Source organism: Muscardinus avellanarius, assembly GCF_963383645.1.
Source record: "Muscardinus avellanarius genome assembly, chromosome: 7".
Lineage (NCBI taxonomy): Eukaryota > Metazoa > Chordata > Mammalia > Rodentia > Gliridae > Muscardinus > Muscardinus avellanarius.
In genome coordinates this window covers 26,571,763-26,588,352 of record NC_137793.1, presented here as the reverse complement: position 1 = coordinate 26,588,352, position 16,590 = coordinate 26,571,763, and the positions used below count along the sequence as shown (strand labels likewise).

The following is a 16,590-nucleotide window of genomic DNA, read 5'->3' as shown; positions in this document are numbered from 1 at the left end:
GGATAACTAGTTAACCCACTCCCTTTCTGCTTTACAGCCCAAGGAGCTGCTGTGTAGTGTAGACATGGAGGCAGTTCTCCAGAACTCCACTGACTTCGTCCTCTTAGGCCTCATCACACATCCCACACTTCCTGAGCTTGTCTTTGCAGTGGTGTTCTCCATCTTTGTGGTGGCGGTGACAGCCAACATGGTCATGGTTCTGCTCATCCATGTAGACTCCCGGCTCCACACTCCTATGTACTTCTTGCTCAGTCAGCTCTCCATCATGGATACTGTCTACATCTGCATCACAGTCCCCAAGATGCTCCATGACCTTCTGTCCAAGGAAAAGACCATTTCCTTCCTGGGCTGTGCACTCCAGATCTTCTTCTACCTGACCTTGATTGGAGGGGAATTTTTCCTTTTGGGCTTCATGGCCTATGACCGGTATGTGGCTGTGTGCAACCCTCTGAGGTACCCTCTCCTCATGAACCGCAAGATTTGCTTATTCATGGTGCTAGGTTCCTGGGTTGGTGGCTCCTTAGATGGGTTCATGCTGACACCGGTCACCATGAGTTTCCCCTACTGTGGGTCCCGAAAGATCAATCACTTTTTCTGTGAGATTCCAGCTGTGCTGAAACTATCCTGCATAGACACATCACTCTATGAGACCCTGATGTATGCTTGCTGCGTGCTGATGCTGCTAATCCCTATCTCTGTCATCTCTGTCTCCTACACGCGCATCCTCATCACCGTCCATCGCATGAACTCTGCAGAGGGTCGGCGCAAAGCCTTTGCCACGTGTTCGTCCCATATTATGGTGGTGAGCATTTTCTACGGAGCAGCATTCTACACCAATGTGCTGCCCCATTCCTACCATACACCAGAGAAGGACAAGATTGTGTCTGCCTTCTACACAATCCTCACCCCCATGCTCAACCCACTCATTTACAGCTTAAGGAACAAAGATGTGGCCTCGGCTCTCAGAAGAATGCTGCAGAGTCATGCCTTCTTCCAGAGAGTAGCAGCAAAGGATGTGTCCAGAAAATACTAGGGGGACCAAGTGCAGATATCCCTGCTATTGTGGCCAAAGACACACAGTCTTTATAGAACATATATTCTTGGTTCGAAAAAATAATCAGTATGGTTTTAACAGTCTTGAGTTATCACTAAGTAGATCATCCTGTTACAAACAGCACTGAAGAACTGTAACCAAAGGCAGAAAGTGTCTCAGCATCAGTAAACTTGATTGTTAGGATTCAACCACAAATATTCTCTAGATAGTGCTGTCAATCAAGGAGCAGTATAAACCATGCCTGTCAGGCCAAGAATATCTGGGAAGACTCTCTGGGTAGACACTTTTATGTGTTACATAGGGCCCTGTGTCCATTTGTGCCTGTATGTACCAACTTTTGAACACAAATTACAGGGAGGAGCACTTGCCATGTTCTTGATGATGTAATTTCAAACATTAAATAAATATGGTAAAATATTTTCTGATGCTAGTAGTGGTTTCAGTTTTACTTAGAAATTTTTGTGAACATATGATTGTATTTGGGGTTCTATGTTCTAAGTCACATTATATACCTTTATTTTCTTACATATAAAATTACATGGTGAATTTTTACCCTGACTTTATTTACACATAATCTAATATATGCCTGAAAACTAAAAAAACATTTACTGATTGCTGATTGAAAAGTGACTCTGCCATTAAGATGGTAATATGGCCACAAGTATAAAACAACTTCTACTCATGCTTTAGTGCTACGGTGATGGTAATAGATAAATGTAGAATGATTAATATGTAACTATGATAAAGACATACCTCCTTTGGGTTAAGTTGCTTAACATTTCTCAACATTTCCATTAGTATGCTGGTGGATCAATATTTCTTTTCTAATTAGTTGCAGTTAGATGTAGTGTTTTGGTAGGTATGAAATTCAGAATTATAACTAAGCAAAGACTACAGTGAGCCTTCCACCATCTGCTTAGTTAACTTTTTTAGTGTAAGATCCTAAAATACAGTAAATTTAAAATAATTGTATTGATTAATTTCCTCTATCAGTAGAAAGATTAGAAAATAATGAAGAATTTTTTTGAGAAGTTGTATAGATGACAAAGATTAAGCAAAGTTTACTCAGTCTAATGCTACTTTAATGCCAACCTACACACAGAAAAAAGAAATTTCCTCCATCAATGCTGATGGAAACAAAGAGCATACCATTCAAGATGCTGAACCTGAGACTGGTTTTATCTCAGCAGATTCCTAATCACTTCATCTCTACCTTGAAATTAAACAAACAAATAGAAAGAGGGAAGATGATCTGGAGGGATGAACTTCAAGAACAGAAGCATACCGGAATTCATTTGTGAAAGGTCCTCAATGCTATTTCAGCTCAGCTCCATTCCCTTTTAATCCCCTGGTATTTCTGTGGTTAATTTGGATTGTCAAGGTGTTCGGATTATGAAGCATCTAAGATTATATAACTTTGAGTGTGTTGGTGAGATGACTGACTTATATTATGAGCAGATTGAGAGGGAAGTCCTACCCTAAATGTGAGCAACACTGTTATGATAGTCATAGGACCTTGACAGGAGAAAATTGCGTTCAGGTATGTGTTATTCTTCCTGAGAGACACTTCTGCTGCTGCCTGTGATGTCAACCGTTAGCTCTTCAAATTGGACTTTCACCATTGTTTCTCCAGAGAGTTTCCTGGCCTTTCCAACTTGGACTGGGACTGTATTATTGGTTGCTCGGATTCTGAGACTCCAGCTCTTGGTCCACTTGACCAGCTGCTGGTTTCTCTGGCTCTCTCTATGTAGGTGGCCACTTGGGACCACACTGCTTTGGATTGTAAGTTGATTTGATAAATCGCCTTTTACCATATAGGGATCTTGTGAGTTATGTTACTCTAGCAAACTTTGACTAATAAAATCTCTGTACTGATGCCTTCTCTTCCATGTTAGAACCTCTCAAAAATCACATCACACTTCTCATTTCTCTTCCACCTGATGTCTATTCCTATTTCCACAGCCTTGACTGGGCCCATATATTTATGTCTAATAAGACATTTTTGTTTGTACTTTTTCAATTCTTTGCATATTTAACTCATACACTGGTAGGTATTTCCAAATACCTGAAAAATGAGTAAGGGAAGAGCATTTACACAAGTCCCTAAAGATGTCATGGCTTTTGTGATGGAGCATGAACGGAGGGGTTTTGACAATGTTAGGAGGAGTAACTTTCCAAGAGTAACTTGGAAATAAAAATTATGAAGTATAGAAACTTATAATTAATTTTAACATTATCAATTGTGTTCTTGCCGTAAGGTATTCATTGTTCAAGAAGATGGTGAAAAGGTGAAAAAAAAACTCCCCATTTTTCAAGACATATTTAACCATAGTATTTTATCCTCTCAAGGTCTCATGAAGTATGTAAAAAATAATTAGCCTCATGGGTGATAGAGAAACTGATGTTCAGAGAAAATTATTGCCTCACTAAACCAAAGGGCAGATGAGGTCTCAGACCATATCTTCTGACTTCTAGTCTAGTGTGTGTGTGTGTGTGTGTGTGTGTGTGTGTGTGTGTATGCACCAAACCTTGATATTAATTGATAGACAATTACCAAAAGAGAAAAGAGACACAATTGGCAGCTACCAGCTTGTTAGCCTTAATAATGGCCTGGGGATAGAGATTCCTCTAGGAGCAAAATGATGATAAAAACCACATTTATTTTCTGTTGGGTGCCAGCTAAGCTGGTCTTTCAGGATCTGATGACCCATCATGAGGAAATGAGGAGAAATAATATACTTTGCAAGGTCTTTTTGTAGGTAAAAAGATATGATCATTAAATTGCCTGAACCCACACTTCTAAATATTTGTTTTATTTAAGTAAATATTTATACTTATGCAATATAAAATTATAAGAGTAGAAAGCATAAAGTGTCTTACTATATACTGTATTAAACCCTCAGAAAGATTTTTAGAAAAGAGTAATCAGGGAAGTTGAAAATATTTAGAAAATTATTTAGCATGAAGAAGAGACTCTAGACCGCTCTGTTGCCTGAAAAGTAACAGCACATCCTTGACATGGCAGAGACTGACTGAAGGAGGTGAAGCTCTGCTGAGAGATCTGACAACTGTGTGAACACAGAACTTTGAAACGTCAGATTCTGACTCTACAGAGGAGTTGGGTACAAGAGACAGGACAATTGTAAGAGTAGATAATGTCATGGCTTTGAGAGCTTATTTACCTAAAGCAACATGTGTAAATAAGGAGCTAAAACCGAATATATTTATATTTATTTTTTCAGGTGAGATTATATTCATATATATGTTCATATATATTCATATATATACTTCATTTATATGTTTTATTTGCTGCACTGTAATTATACATCATCCTGGGGTACAGAGTGATGACGCATGCACACAGTTCTTGGAGCACTTCCTTATGTATCTCACTTTTCTCTCTTCCTCTCCCACAAATATCTTTGGATTGGAATTTTGTATTTATACTTAGCATTATTTCAAGTCTTCATCCACCCTCCTCCCTCTCCAGCCATGGTCATTACCCAAACATTTCATGATGTTCTTCATTCAAAATTAGAGACTCAGAGGCCATGGAAATATTGATAATTTCTGTTGTGAGAAGATGTTTATATAACTAGCTAAGAATGCCAAAGTGATAAATAAATGCCTATAGGATCAACTTTGACTACCCCATATTTCTTTTGTTTCTTTTATCATACTTTAAGCTGATTTAATTTCATTAAATTTTACCTACCACATAAGCAAAGACACAAGTTTTCATCTTTTTCTATGATACATTCCAAGCACCAAGTAATTTACCTGCTATATAGAATAGGTTGTCAATAAATATATTATAAGCCTTAGAAATCTAAAGTATAGATTTTACAGTTTTAAATTCTCTGTGTGCTTTTTTTTTCAGGGCATCTCAGGTTTGAAGAATTCCAGTAGAGAACTGAAGGTCAACTAAATTAAGTAATTTTTACAAGCTCGTGTGGGATTGTATATTAAGAATAAATGAACTTGTACATTAAGAGTGAAGCCAAAATCAAAAGAGCTGTAGTTAAGTTCTTTCCAACTTTACTGATTCTTCAGTGATTTCTCCTAAGAATCTCAAAATTGTGGCTCATATAAAGAAATATCACTGGGGTCTGCTAGACACTTCAGAGATATTTCTTCTTCTCTGGAGCAAATAGAAGGTAAGTCCCACATGGAGCCCTTTGCTCAAAAAGATTTAAGATTAATGTGTCAGTTAAATTTACCAAAATTGTTCTTTTATGAATTTCCAAAATGTTTAACCACAATGAGCTGTGATGTGAATGAAATGCTCTGTACATTCGGAAGAGTTCAACCAGGAAACTTGTCTGGAGTAGTTACAGCTATGCCTTTTGGCCTCGGGTCTGAACAGCTGATGGGGATTCAATAGAGGGCTGCTTTTCTACCTCTAAAGATAACCTATGAGGACTTTCTTCAAAGGAGGAAAAGGTAATTGAATTAAATTACCCAAGACAGGGATGATTGCAAATAGCAGTCCTAATTTGAAAGATTTTAAAAGTTAAATTTTAATATTTATAACAATACCATTATAACATATGACAAAAATGTGTTACACAGTTTTAGTTTGAAAATGGAGAGTTAGTACAAAGAATATGTATATATTGCTTTATATATAAAACATATACACAGAATAAGGATATTGTAAACATACACCTTTCTCTATTAAAAACACAAACTGTCATTCCACAAAAATTGATATAGACCTTCTTCATATTTCAGTGGGCACTTGGAATTCTATTATATGCCAAGACTAAAATTATTAAGTATGAGCTCAGTTAGCAGATGCATAGATTACCTTTGCTTTTTTATTGGAAAGAATACCAAGATGATTTTGGTTTTTTTGGTGGTACTGGGGTTCCTGGAAACCCTTCTACCTTCGGGCTACACTCCCAGACCTATTTTTTATATTTCTTTTTATTTGGAAACAGGGTCTCTTAAGCCAGCAAGGCTGGCTTGGAACCTGCATGATCCTTCTGTCTCTGCCTCCCAAGTGTGGGGATTACAAGCCTGTGCCACCATGCCCAGCATCCAAGATGAATATTTTAATAGAATAAATCATCCCTCCTCTGATAATTTCTGTATTAAAATTCTCCAGGAGTACAAATCTCTACATTATCTTTCAGTTTTTATATTGATTTGGAACTCTCTCAAAGAAAAACAAGAGCTATTCCCATTCACACCAGCAATTTATGAGACTCCTCCCTTATTCCTCAATATTCATATAATTCAGCGCTCACTAGACAGTCAGGCTGGGTAGACTGGCTGGAACTCACTTCTACTCTACAGCAACCTCTCTAACCTACACATGGGCCTTGGCAGCAGAAGAAAATGTAAATGGTGCTTCCCAGCATCTATCTGTTCAGGAAGCTCCACAGTGCTCCCTCGATGGGAAATAATCACCATATGAGCAGGTCAGCATTGGCTTCACGTCATGTCATGTTTCCTGGCCTCTCTCAGCACAGGGAGAAGAGGACAGTGGCAGCAGGTACACAGTAACAGATACTAGCAGAGAGTGGGAGCAGCTGTTGTGAGACCAGCGCCTCTTATTTTTCACAAGCTGTGTTGTTCCTGAACCCACTCTAGAGAGTGTGATCTGGCTCAGTAGGAATTCTGCAGATATCAGGTCCCAGGTAACCTCGGCACAGGGAGACTCACCTGTGACTCTCAGAGCATCAAGAGTGACACAGTATGGTAGTATAACAAGATTAAACTGTGAGAATAGTGAAGTTTATCATAAGTATTTGCCTTTAAGTCTTTTCCAAAATGCTATTTTTGAAAAATCTCTATCTTTCTCATTTTGGGGGCATCTGGACCTAGGACAATGTAATAGTCAAAGACAATCATGTAAAAAAAATCCCTGGTAATTTAATTCATTTTAGTTTTTCAAATCATTGGCAGAATTTCTCTAGTACTATTTCAATTTATTCCACCAGGATTAAAATTGGGATCACATTTTCATGCAGTTTTTAAAGAAATGTCTGTTGCTCATTCTTCTCTCAAGTGTCAGCAATAGACTTGTCCTCAGGAGTTATTTATCCTTGAGTGGACTCTACTGTGTCCTCCTTACACACATGACAAAGGATCTCTTTCACATTCTACCCCCAAAGGGTGCAGGGGTTTCTGTGGATTGGAATGGTGGTGGTGCTGGAGATGGATGGGGCGAACTCGTATGTGGGGCTTCATTACATCTGCAGAGACATAGAAAGTTGCTCTCGGTGGTGAATGCTCAACACAGATTGTGAGTGTCCTGTTTGCAGGATCTTCTTAATGTACATTTGGTAAGAATTTCTCTCTTTTCTTCTTTTTAAAATTTTTTTTATTATAGACCTTTCTAGGATCTGAACACCCTCAGCCTAAGTCATATGATGATTTATTACTTTGTTGGCTACTTTTGATCAAAAACTCAAAATTTTCTAGAGTGTGGTTGTGGCCTTCTACCTTATATTTATTTAACTTCTTTTAGTGAATTGTAAATTTAAGTGGGGGCAGAAAAGAACCCTGTCTTTGGGAATGATTAAATGTAGTGACAGAGTGAGAGCATGATAGCAACAGCTAGGTCTTTTAGTCTGGACACAGCTCTCCCACTCCATTTCTCTGGGTCTCAGTTTCACCCACTATACGATGGTGATAATTTCAGTACATAGCCTCATATGATATTCTGCAAAGGGTTGTTCGTGTCAAAACACTGACACTCTTACAATGACTGAACTCAGTAAGGATTACGTGAGTGCTGGCAAATGGATTCCTTGTAACTAGTCTTCATTTAAGGACTGAGAAAAATACTGATTGGCATATTAGCTTTTTATGGATGTTGCATCAAGCTACCATAAACTCTTTGTTATATAAAGGTTCTGGAAATCAGAATTCAGAAACTGGGCTGAAATCACAGTGTGGAGAGAGCTGCATTCCTGCATGGAGGTTGCAAGAGAGAATCCAGATTTTTAGCCTTTCCTGAAGAGGCCAGCCACAGTACTTGGCTTAAGGTTCTATCTTCACAGCCATGGATGAATCCCTCTGACCACTGCTTCCCATATCACCTCTTCTGCTTGTCCTGCCTCTCTCTCTTTTTTTTTTAATTTTTTATCGAACATAAATGGTATACATTTGAACTATACTTGATGCCCTCCCCACCCGGCCCCTGTTTTCTCTTTCCCCCTCCCACCAATGATTGTCCCGGGTAACCATGCCATATTCATAATTTTACACATATTCGGATGTGGGCCCTCATTAATCAAGTTCAGCCTTCCTCCTCTCCTATCTTTCCATTCAAACTTTGCTGGTATTTCCCCTCCATTATCTGGAGTCCCACTGGTATCCTCTGTGTTCCCTAGTTTGAGCATATTAGAGGAAACATATGTACCTTCTCCTGTGCTTGGCTGATCTCACTTAACATAATGCTCTCCAGGACTTTCCATCTTCTTGCAAATGGTATGATTTTGTTTTTCTTTATGGCTGAGTAGAATTTCATTATGTGTATTTCCCAGAGTTTTGCAATCCATTCATCTGTTGATGGAGACCTGGGTTGATTCCATATTTTGGCTATTATGAATTGTGCTGCTATGAACATAGGTATGCATATGTTGCTATAGTTCTCTGAATTCAATCCTTTTGGAAAAATACCCAGGAGTGGTAGAGCTGTTGAATTCAGAGAAGTATAACAACATATGCATACCTATGTTCATAGCAGCACAATTCGTAATAGCCTCTCTCTTTTTATAAATAAAATGACTACACTGCATCCGATTGAGTATGATAGGATTATTGAGAAAAATTTCATTTTGGAATTTTCCATTAATTACATCTGCAGGGTCTTTTTGCCATAATCAGGAGTACATTACTAGGTAACAAGATGAGGACAAGAGTATCTTGGAGAGGAATTATTCTGCCCACAATTGGTTTTATTTGACATTAGCTAAATCTAAATCTATTGCAGCTTTAAAAATATTTTAGGATAATATTTATTTTCAGTTTTCCTTGGTAAATAGAAAGGAATTTGAATGAATGAAGCAGAAAATTAAGACTCATTGACACAGACCTTCAGAATTTTGACCACAGATTTCTGGGATGCCTGGTAGAGGAGGCGGTAGCCTCCTTCTTCTTCTCCTTCTCCTTCTCCTTCTTCTTTTTCTTCCTCCTCCCCCTCCCCTCCCCCTCTCCCTGCCCCTCCCCCTCTCTTCTTCTACTACTACTACTACTACTACTACTACTACTACTACTACTACTAGTCCTTCTTCTTCTTCTTCTTCTTCTTCTTCTTCTTCTTCTTCTTCTTCTTCTTCTTCTTCTTCTTCTTCTCTTTTGTTTTTGGCAGGTCTGGGGATGGAACTCAGAGGCATTTGACCGTCAGGCTACACCCCCAGCCCTATTTTTTGTTCTTTATTTTGAAACAGGGTCTCACTAAATTACAGAAGGCCTCACTAAGTAGCTGAGGCTGTCCACAAACCGCGATCCTCCAGTCTCAGCTTCCTGAATGCTGGGATTACCAGGGTACACCACCATGCCCGGCTTGGCTTTAAGCTTCTTGAAGAGCAATCTGAACATACTTGCTCAAAGGAAGTGTGGGGTGAACCAACTTTGTTTTAATGTTAGAACCTCAATGTCTCTATCAGACAACTGATTGGGTGTTGCAGCTTCTATTGCTCATTTTTCACTGAGTCACAATCCTTGAACCTTTGTGAGACTAGTTATGATTTTGGCACCATAAAGGACATTCAGCTAAATTTGAATTTCAGATAAACAGTGATATTTATTGATCTAAACAAAATAATTTTTTGATGTGTATCTGGAAGCCACATAGATCTGAGCATCCTGTTTTTTATTTGCTAAGTTTGGGCAGCCCTGCTTCATGGGTGGATGTTTTCTGGCATAGAAATAACCCCTCTATGCATAGAAATAATTAAATTGCAGCCTTCCAGTGGCATCCCCCTCCATTGGACCCTCATGCTTACAGACATAACTATTTGATTCTCAAACCATTAGCACTTACTGTTGGGGAGGGCCACTATACTACATGTATAGTTCGATTTTTTCTTTTAAAATAAATCTTTAATCCTTTTGATATAAGTTAGAGATGAAAATTCCTTCCTAAACTGTGGCCATTGCTGCCATACTCCTAAACATCTGCTTCATGGATTGCTAATCTGCCCTGCTTTGGCCTCAGTATAGGTAAACTCAGCAGGTGTCTAGCTTGGCAACTCCTCATTACTGTACATGTCTCAGTGATGCAGTTTCAGGATGTCAACATTTTCAACCTGCTTCGACCATTTACCAATCCACAGTAGCAGTGGCAGCAAAGTAGAGAATTTGTTTAGTGACATAATTCAGTCTATTTTTTTTTTTTTTGCGGGGTCTGGGGATGGAACCCAGGGGCATTTGACCTCCGAGCTACACCCCCTGTCCTATTTGTATTCTTTATTTTGAGACAGGGTCCCACTAAGTTGCGGAGGGCCTCTTTAAGTAGCTAAGGCTGTCCACAAACCACAGTCCTTCTGTCTCAGCCTCCCAAATGCTGGAATTACAAGCTTGCGCCACCATGCCCGGCTCCAATCTGCTTTTGAAGAATTTAATTCTGCAAGTGTTTGTAGAAAAAAGTTAGACAGTAAAGAAACTATCTGAAGGTCGGGCGTGGTGGCGCATGCTTGTAATCCCCGCACTTGGGAGGCGGAGGCAGGAGGTTCGAAGCCAGCCTTGCTGGCTTAAGAGACCCTGTTTCCAAATAAAACTATAAAAATAGTTCTGGGAGTGTAGCCCAGAGGTAGAAGGGTTTCTAGGTTTTCCAAAAAAAAAAAAAAACAAACAAACTATTTGAAGAAATAACTGCTAGGTGTGTAGAAAGCAGTGTAAGCAACAGCGAGGAGGCTGGTTTTAGGTAACAGCAACAAGAAAGAACAGAGGCTATCTCAGTCATGGAGCCCCTATAAATGTCCTGACCCTTCATTTCACTTGCTTTAGCCCATCAATCGAACAATCCACCCTCAGTATATAGTTAGCCCCAGTGCGGGCAGCTTTCTGGATGTGAGCAATACAGAAGCAGAACAGATGTGGTCAAAGCCTACCATAGGTATAACATGCTCCTCTCTATCATGCAGTGTCCATCAGCTGCACACGGCAGAATGGCTATAGACACACAATGTATGAGCGCTATTCCCCAACAAGAAACCGAGCCACAGTGCCTGCCTTACAATGTGTTTATTGGTTTTTCTTCAGCATTCTACCCTGGAAAACTGCCTTCTGTCAGCTCCCTCTGCTGGTCATCTCTATTGCAGGTTTCTCCCACACTCAATTGGCTTTGTCTCACTTTTCTTCCTGGTCCTGGAGCTGCCACAGAAAAATGTCAATGAGAAACAGAACTTCATCCTCTGACTTTATACTCTTGGGGCTTCTGGTGAGCAGCAAAGCAACAGGGCTTGTGTTTGCAGTTATCTTTGCTATTTTCGTGGTGGCCGTGACAGCCAATGTGGTCATGGTCCTGCTCATCCACGTGGACTCCCGCCTCCACACTCCCATGTACTTTCTGCTCAGCCAGCTGTCCATCATGGACACCCTTTTCATTTGCACCACTGTTCCCAAGCTCCTGGTGGACATGGTTTCTACAGAGAAGACCATTTCCTTTGTGGCTTGCGGTATCCAAATCTTCCTCTACTTGACCATGATTGGCTCAGAGTTCTTCCTGCTGGGCCTCATGGCCTATGACCGTTATGTGGCTGTGTGTAACCCTCTGAGGTATCCAGTTCTCATGAACCGCAAGGTGTGTCTCTTGTTGGCTGCAGGTGCTTGGTTTGGTGGTTCACTTGATGGCTTTCTGCTCACCCCCATCACCATGAATGTCCCCTATTGTGGTTCCCGCAGCATCAACCACTTCTTCTGTGAGATACCTGCAGTGCTCAAACTGGCCTGTGCTGATACATCCCTGTATGAAACCCTGATGTATATATGCTGTGTCCTCATGCTGCTCATTCCCATCTCCATCATCTCGACTTCCTACTCCCTCATCCTGCTAACTGTCCACCGCATGCGCTCTGCCGAGGGCCGCAAAAAGGCCTTCACCACTTGTTCATCTCACCTGACTGTGGTCAGCATTTTCTATGGGGCTGCCTTCTACACATATGTGCTGCCCCAATCATTCCACACCCCCGAGAAGGACAAGGTGGTGTCTGCCTTCTACACCATCGTCACACCCATGCTGAATCCGCTTATCTATAGCCTCAGGAATAAAGACGTCATGGGGGCCCTGAAGAAGGTATTCACACAGTGTTCATCTGCTCAGAAAGTGGCCACCACTGATACATAGAGATTCAGCTGCATGGATATAGATCTTCTAAGAATGTCCTCCATTAACTGGTCAGCTATTCAAATGTCTCACTAAGAGGACTCTCACAGTTCAGATTCTTGCTCCTAAAGGTAGAACAAGTTAATACAAAGAACTTTTGGTAAAATATCAAAAACAACCTGTTACTAAGTTAAAGAATTGTCTGCTCTTGGTCCTTATCTCTAGGGAAAAAACACAAGAAGTGGAATTCATGGTAAACCTTTCAGTTTACATCAGGTCTCCTTGAAATTTACTCTTGATTGAATGAAACAGAAACACCCTAAAAAGCTACCGGAATTTGGGGGTTGAATATTCTGTGATTGTTTTTGTATCAACAAAGTAAGACTACCAAGCCACAAGAGACAAAGAAAAAATCATCACACAACTTAGTCATGTTTTCTACAATGGGATCAATATCTATATAAAGAATTTCTTGATTCTATTTGTGACTGCTTTTTTCATTAATATAATCCATTCCTTTAAATTATATATTGATGGAGCTGTCAATTAATGAACTAGCATGACCTGCCACAGAGAGCAGGTATTAAAATCTTTTAATTTTATTCATCTACCACTGATAATAATCTACTTTTCCTTTCTGCAAAATTAAGGCCCATTTCTACAATTAAGCAAGTTAAATAGTATAACCCTAGTGTGAATGAGATTTACATTTCTATAAATCTCTGTGTATTTATCATTGAACTGAATTTTTCTTCATTAAAATATTTGATTCTTATTTAAATTGAAGTTATTTTCCAATTAATTAATAGTTAAATAATCATATAAATAACTTAATAATACTAGCCTTTAGTATTTAATATCAAATAGATATTAGCTTACCTAATTTTTTTGGGGGGGATGGGTTTGAGGATGGAACCCAGGGGCATTCGACCACTGAGCTACACTCCCTGCCCTATTTTTTATTTTTTATTTTGAAACAGGGTCTCATTGAATTGAGGAGGGCCTCACTAAGTATCTGAGGCTGTCTACAAACCGCCATCCTCCTGTCTCAGCCTCCTGAATGTTGGAATTAGAAGCGTGCGCCACCATGCCCGGCAGCTTACATGATTTTTAGACTTTATTTTAGCTTTAGGTTTTTATATGATCCTCCAATTATTTATTTATTTACTTATTTATTTATTTGATGGTACTGGGGTTCCTGGAAACTCTTTTATCTCCAGGCTACAGTCCCAGACCCATTTTTATATTTTGATTTAGAAACAGGGTCACTTAAGCCAGCGCGGCTGACTTTAAACCTGCGTGATCCTCCTGTTTCCACCTCCCAAGCACAGGGATTACAAGCGTGCGCCACCACGCCCGGCCCTATGATCCTCCAATTTTAAAAAATTAATATTTTAACCTCTTTTTTGACTAAGTGATTTTTTCTTTTTTTAACCCCTAATTTATGTTTATTGGTATTTTATTCATTGCCTTTATTCAGTTTATGCAAATTTTTAATAATGCATTTGTCTAGTTGTTTTATAGTTTTATCTTCTACATTTGAATTTTTAATCACTGAATTTTTTAAAATGTGAAATATCTAAAATTTATTCCTAACTTTTTTCTATGTATTCAGACTATGTTTAATGGTTTAATGAGAACATCCTTTTCAGTTTGCTCACATAATGACCATTTTGATGTTAGTGTTTTAGAGTTCTGCTATAGTTATGACAGCTCTCATTCTAACCATTCTACCAAAAGTGATCTACAGATTCAATACAATTTCTACTAAAGTACCATGCTCATTCTTCACAGAACTAGAAAAATTAGTCCTAAAATTCAAATGGAGTAACAAAAGACCCAGAAAAGCTAAAACAGCAATAAAAACCATACAAGAGGCATCAAGTACCTGATCACAATACAGTATAGAGCTATAGTAATAAAAGCAATATGATAATGACATAAAACAGACATACAGACCAATGGAACAGAAGATTCAGAAAAAAATTACATATCTACAGCCAATTAATTTTTATGAGGCCAAAAACATTCAGTGGAGAAAAGATAGCCTTTTCAACAAATGGTGTTGGCAAAACTGGTTATTCATTTTTAGAAAGTTTGAATTAAAGCCCATCTTCTGACTCCATACAAGAATAAACTCAAAATGGATCAAAGACCTGAAAATTAGACCAGAAACCTTGCAATTATTAGAAGAGGGCATTAAACCAATGCTCCAACTTATAGTTTTTCAGTTAAAGCATACACACACACACACACACACACACACAGAGAGAGAGAGAGAGAGAGAGAGAGAGAGAGAGAGAGAGAGAGAGAGAGGAAGTTCTTCAATAAGATCCCTGAGGCACAAGAAATTAAAATGAGGATTAATAAGTGGGATTGAATTAAAGAGCATTTGTATAGCAAAGGAAACTCCATCAAGAACTTTAATAGAGAGCCAGAAGAATGGGAGAAGGTCTTTGCTAGCTACTCCAATAGAGGACCGATATCTAGAATATACAAAAGACTTATGAAATTTACCATTAAAGAAAAAAATAACTCAATTAAAAATGGACAAGTGAACTAAGAAGACACTTCAGAAAAGAATACAAATTGCCAATAAATATATGAAAAATATTAAACATTATTGGCAGTCAGAGAGATGCAAATCAAAATTACACTGAGATTTTATCTAACCCCAATTAGAATTACAATAATGAAAAATACAAACAATAATAAATGCTAGCAGGGATGTGGAGAAATAGGAACTCTGATACGTTATTGGTAGGATTGCAAATTAGTGCAGCCACTTTGGAGATCAGTGTGGAGGTTCTTTAGAAGAAAGTAATTGAGCAACCATATTTTACCCAGCTGTACCATTTTCGTATATCTATCCAAAGGGACTGAAATCAGGCTTCTTTAGTAATGCATCCATATTTATGTTTATAGCGGCACAATTCACAATAGCCAAATTACGTAACCACCCAGGTGTTCATCAACGTATGAGTGGATTACAAGAGTTTGGGATATACACACAATAGGATTTTACTTAGCCACAAAGAAGAACAAATTTATGTCATTTTCAGAAAAATGGATAAAGCTAGAGAATATTATGCTAAATGAAATTAGTCAGTCAAAAAATGAAAAGCCAGATGTTTTCCCTCATATATGGAAGCTAGGGTGAAATTGAGATACAAAAGGAACTGTAGATAAAGAAGAAATCCTAGGGGAACAATGAAGGAGACCTAAGGGAGAGAGGTGGGTGGGGAAAGGAGATTTGATGAAGAAACACTTCAGTGGACATGGTGTTCATACACAAAATTATGAACACCAATCTCAATATCATGCATGAGGAGAGGGAAGAACAGAGTGGGAGTTGTGGAGAAGCTTCCTGAGTGCTGCTTGCATGTATGTCTCTGTCACTCTCATTTTCATCATGATGTATGATTGCTATGCCCTAGTAAAAAACAAATAAATAAAAAAATTTAATTTTTAAAAAGAATATAGGAAATTCTGAAGACTCCACCAAAGGGAGTGGGAACCCCTGTGATAGCTAATAAAATACTTAAGCAAAGTTGCAGGAAACAAAATCAACATAAAAAATCAGATTATTTCTACAAATAATAAAAACATCTTTAAAATCAAGTAAACAATTCCCTTTACAATAGCTACAAAAATAATAATAAATACAATCAATGAGGTGACATATCTTCACACTGAAAACCATAAGATATTGATATAGAAGATTAAAAGGGGCATATATAAATGGAAATATATCCCATGTTCATGGTTTGAAAGAATTCCTATTGTGAAATGTTCATTTTTTAAAAAAGTAATCTACAAATGTAATACAATCTCTATCTAAGTATCAATCACAGAAACATGAGCACAATCCTGGAATATTGGGTCCTGGAATTCAGGGTCCACAAATGACCCTTAATAGACAACTCTTGAGAAACATGAACAAACCTGAAAACATCATACTCCCTGACTAGAAAATAAACTGCCCAGCTTTGTAACCAAAAACAGCATGGTACTGAAATTAACACGCATACACACATTAACCAATGCATCAGAATAGAGAGCCTAGCAATCTCATCTTCGCATGTATGGTGATGATTTTTTTTTTTTTTTGCAAAGGTACCAAGAACATACTATGAAGAAAGAACAAACTTTTCAAAAAAGTTTCTGAGAAAACTGGATATCCACAGGCAAGAAAATTGATATTAGATGCTTACCTATTACCATATACAAAATTCAACTCAAAATGTATTGA

The 16,590-nt window shown here is 38.4% G+C and overlaps 3 protein-coding genes across 3 annotated transcripts in view; 2 read left to right on the top strand and 1 right to left on the bottom strand.

The window, feature by feature from the left end:
* Positions 1–16,590, bottom strand: part of LOC308265016 (olfactory receptor 2G6-like) — a gene marked incomplete at both ends in the record, with an annotated part of 658,093 nt that overhangs the window by 548,695 nt on the left and 92,808 nt on the right. The window lies entirely within an intron of this gene.
* LOC308265521 (olfactory receptor 2T2) lies at positions 65–1,033 on the top strand (the record flags this gene model as incomplete). The annotated part of the gene is made up of 1 exon (XM_080699319.1): positions 65–1,033. One exon carries the CDS (start codon positions 65–67, stop codon positions 1,031–1,033), a length of 969 nt encoding a protein of 322 aa, XP_080555445.1.
* Positions 11,400–12,359, top strand: LOC308265520 (olfactory receptor 2T11; the record flags this gene model as incomplete). The annotated part of the gene is made up of 1 exon (XM_080699318.1): positions 11,400–12,359. One exon carries the CDS (start codon positions 11,400–11,402, stop codon positions 12,357–12,359), a length of 960 nt encoding a protein of 319 aa, XP_080555444.1.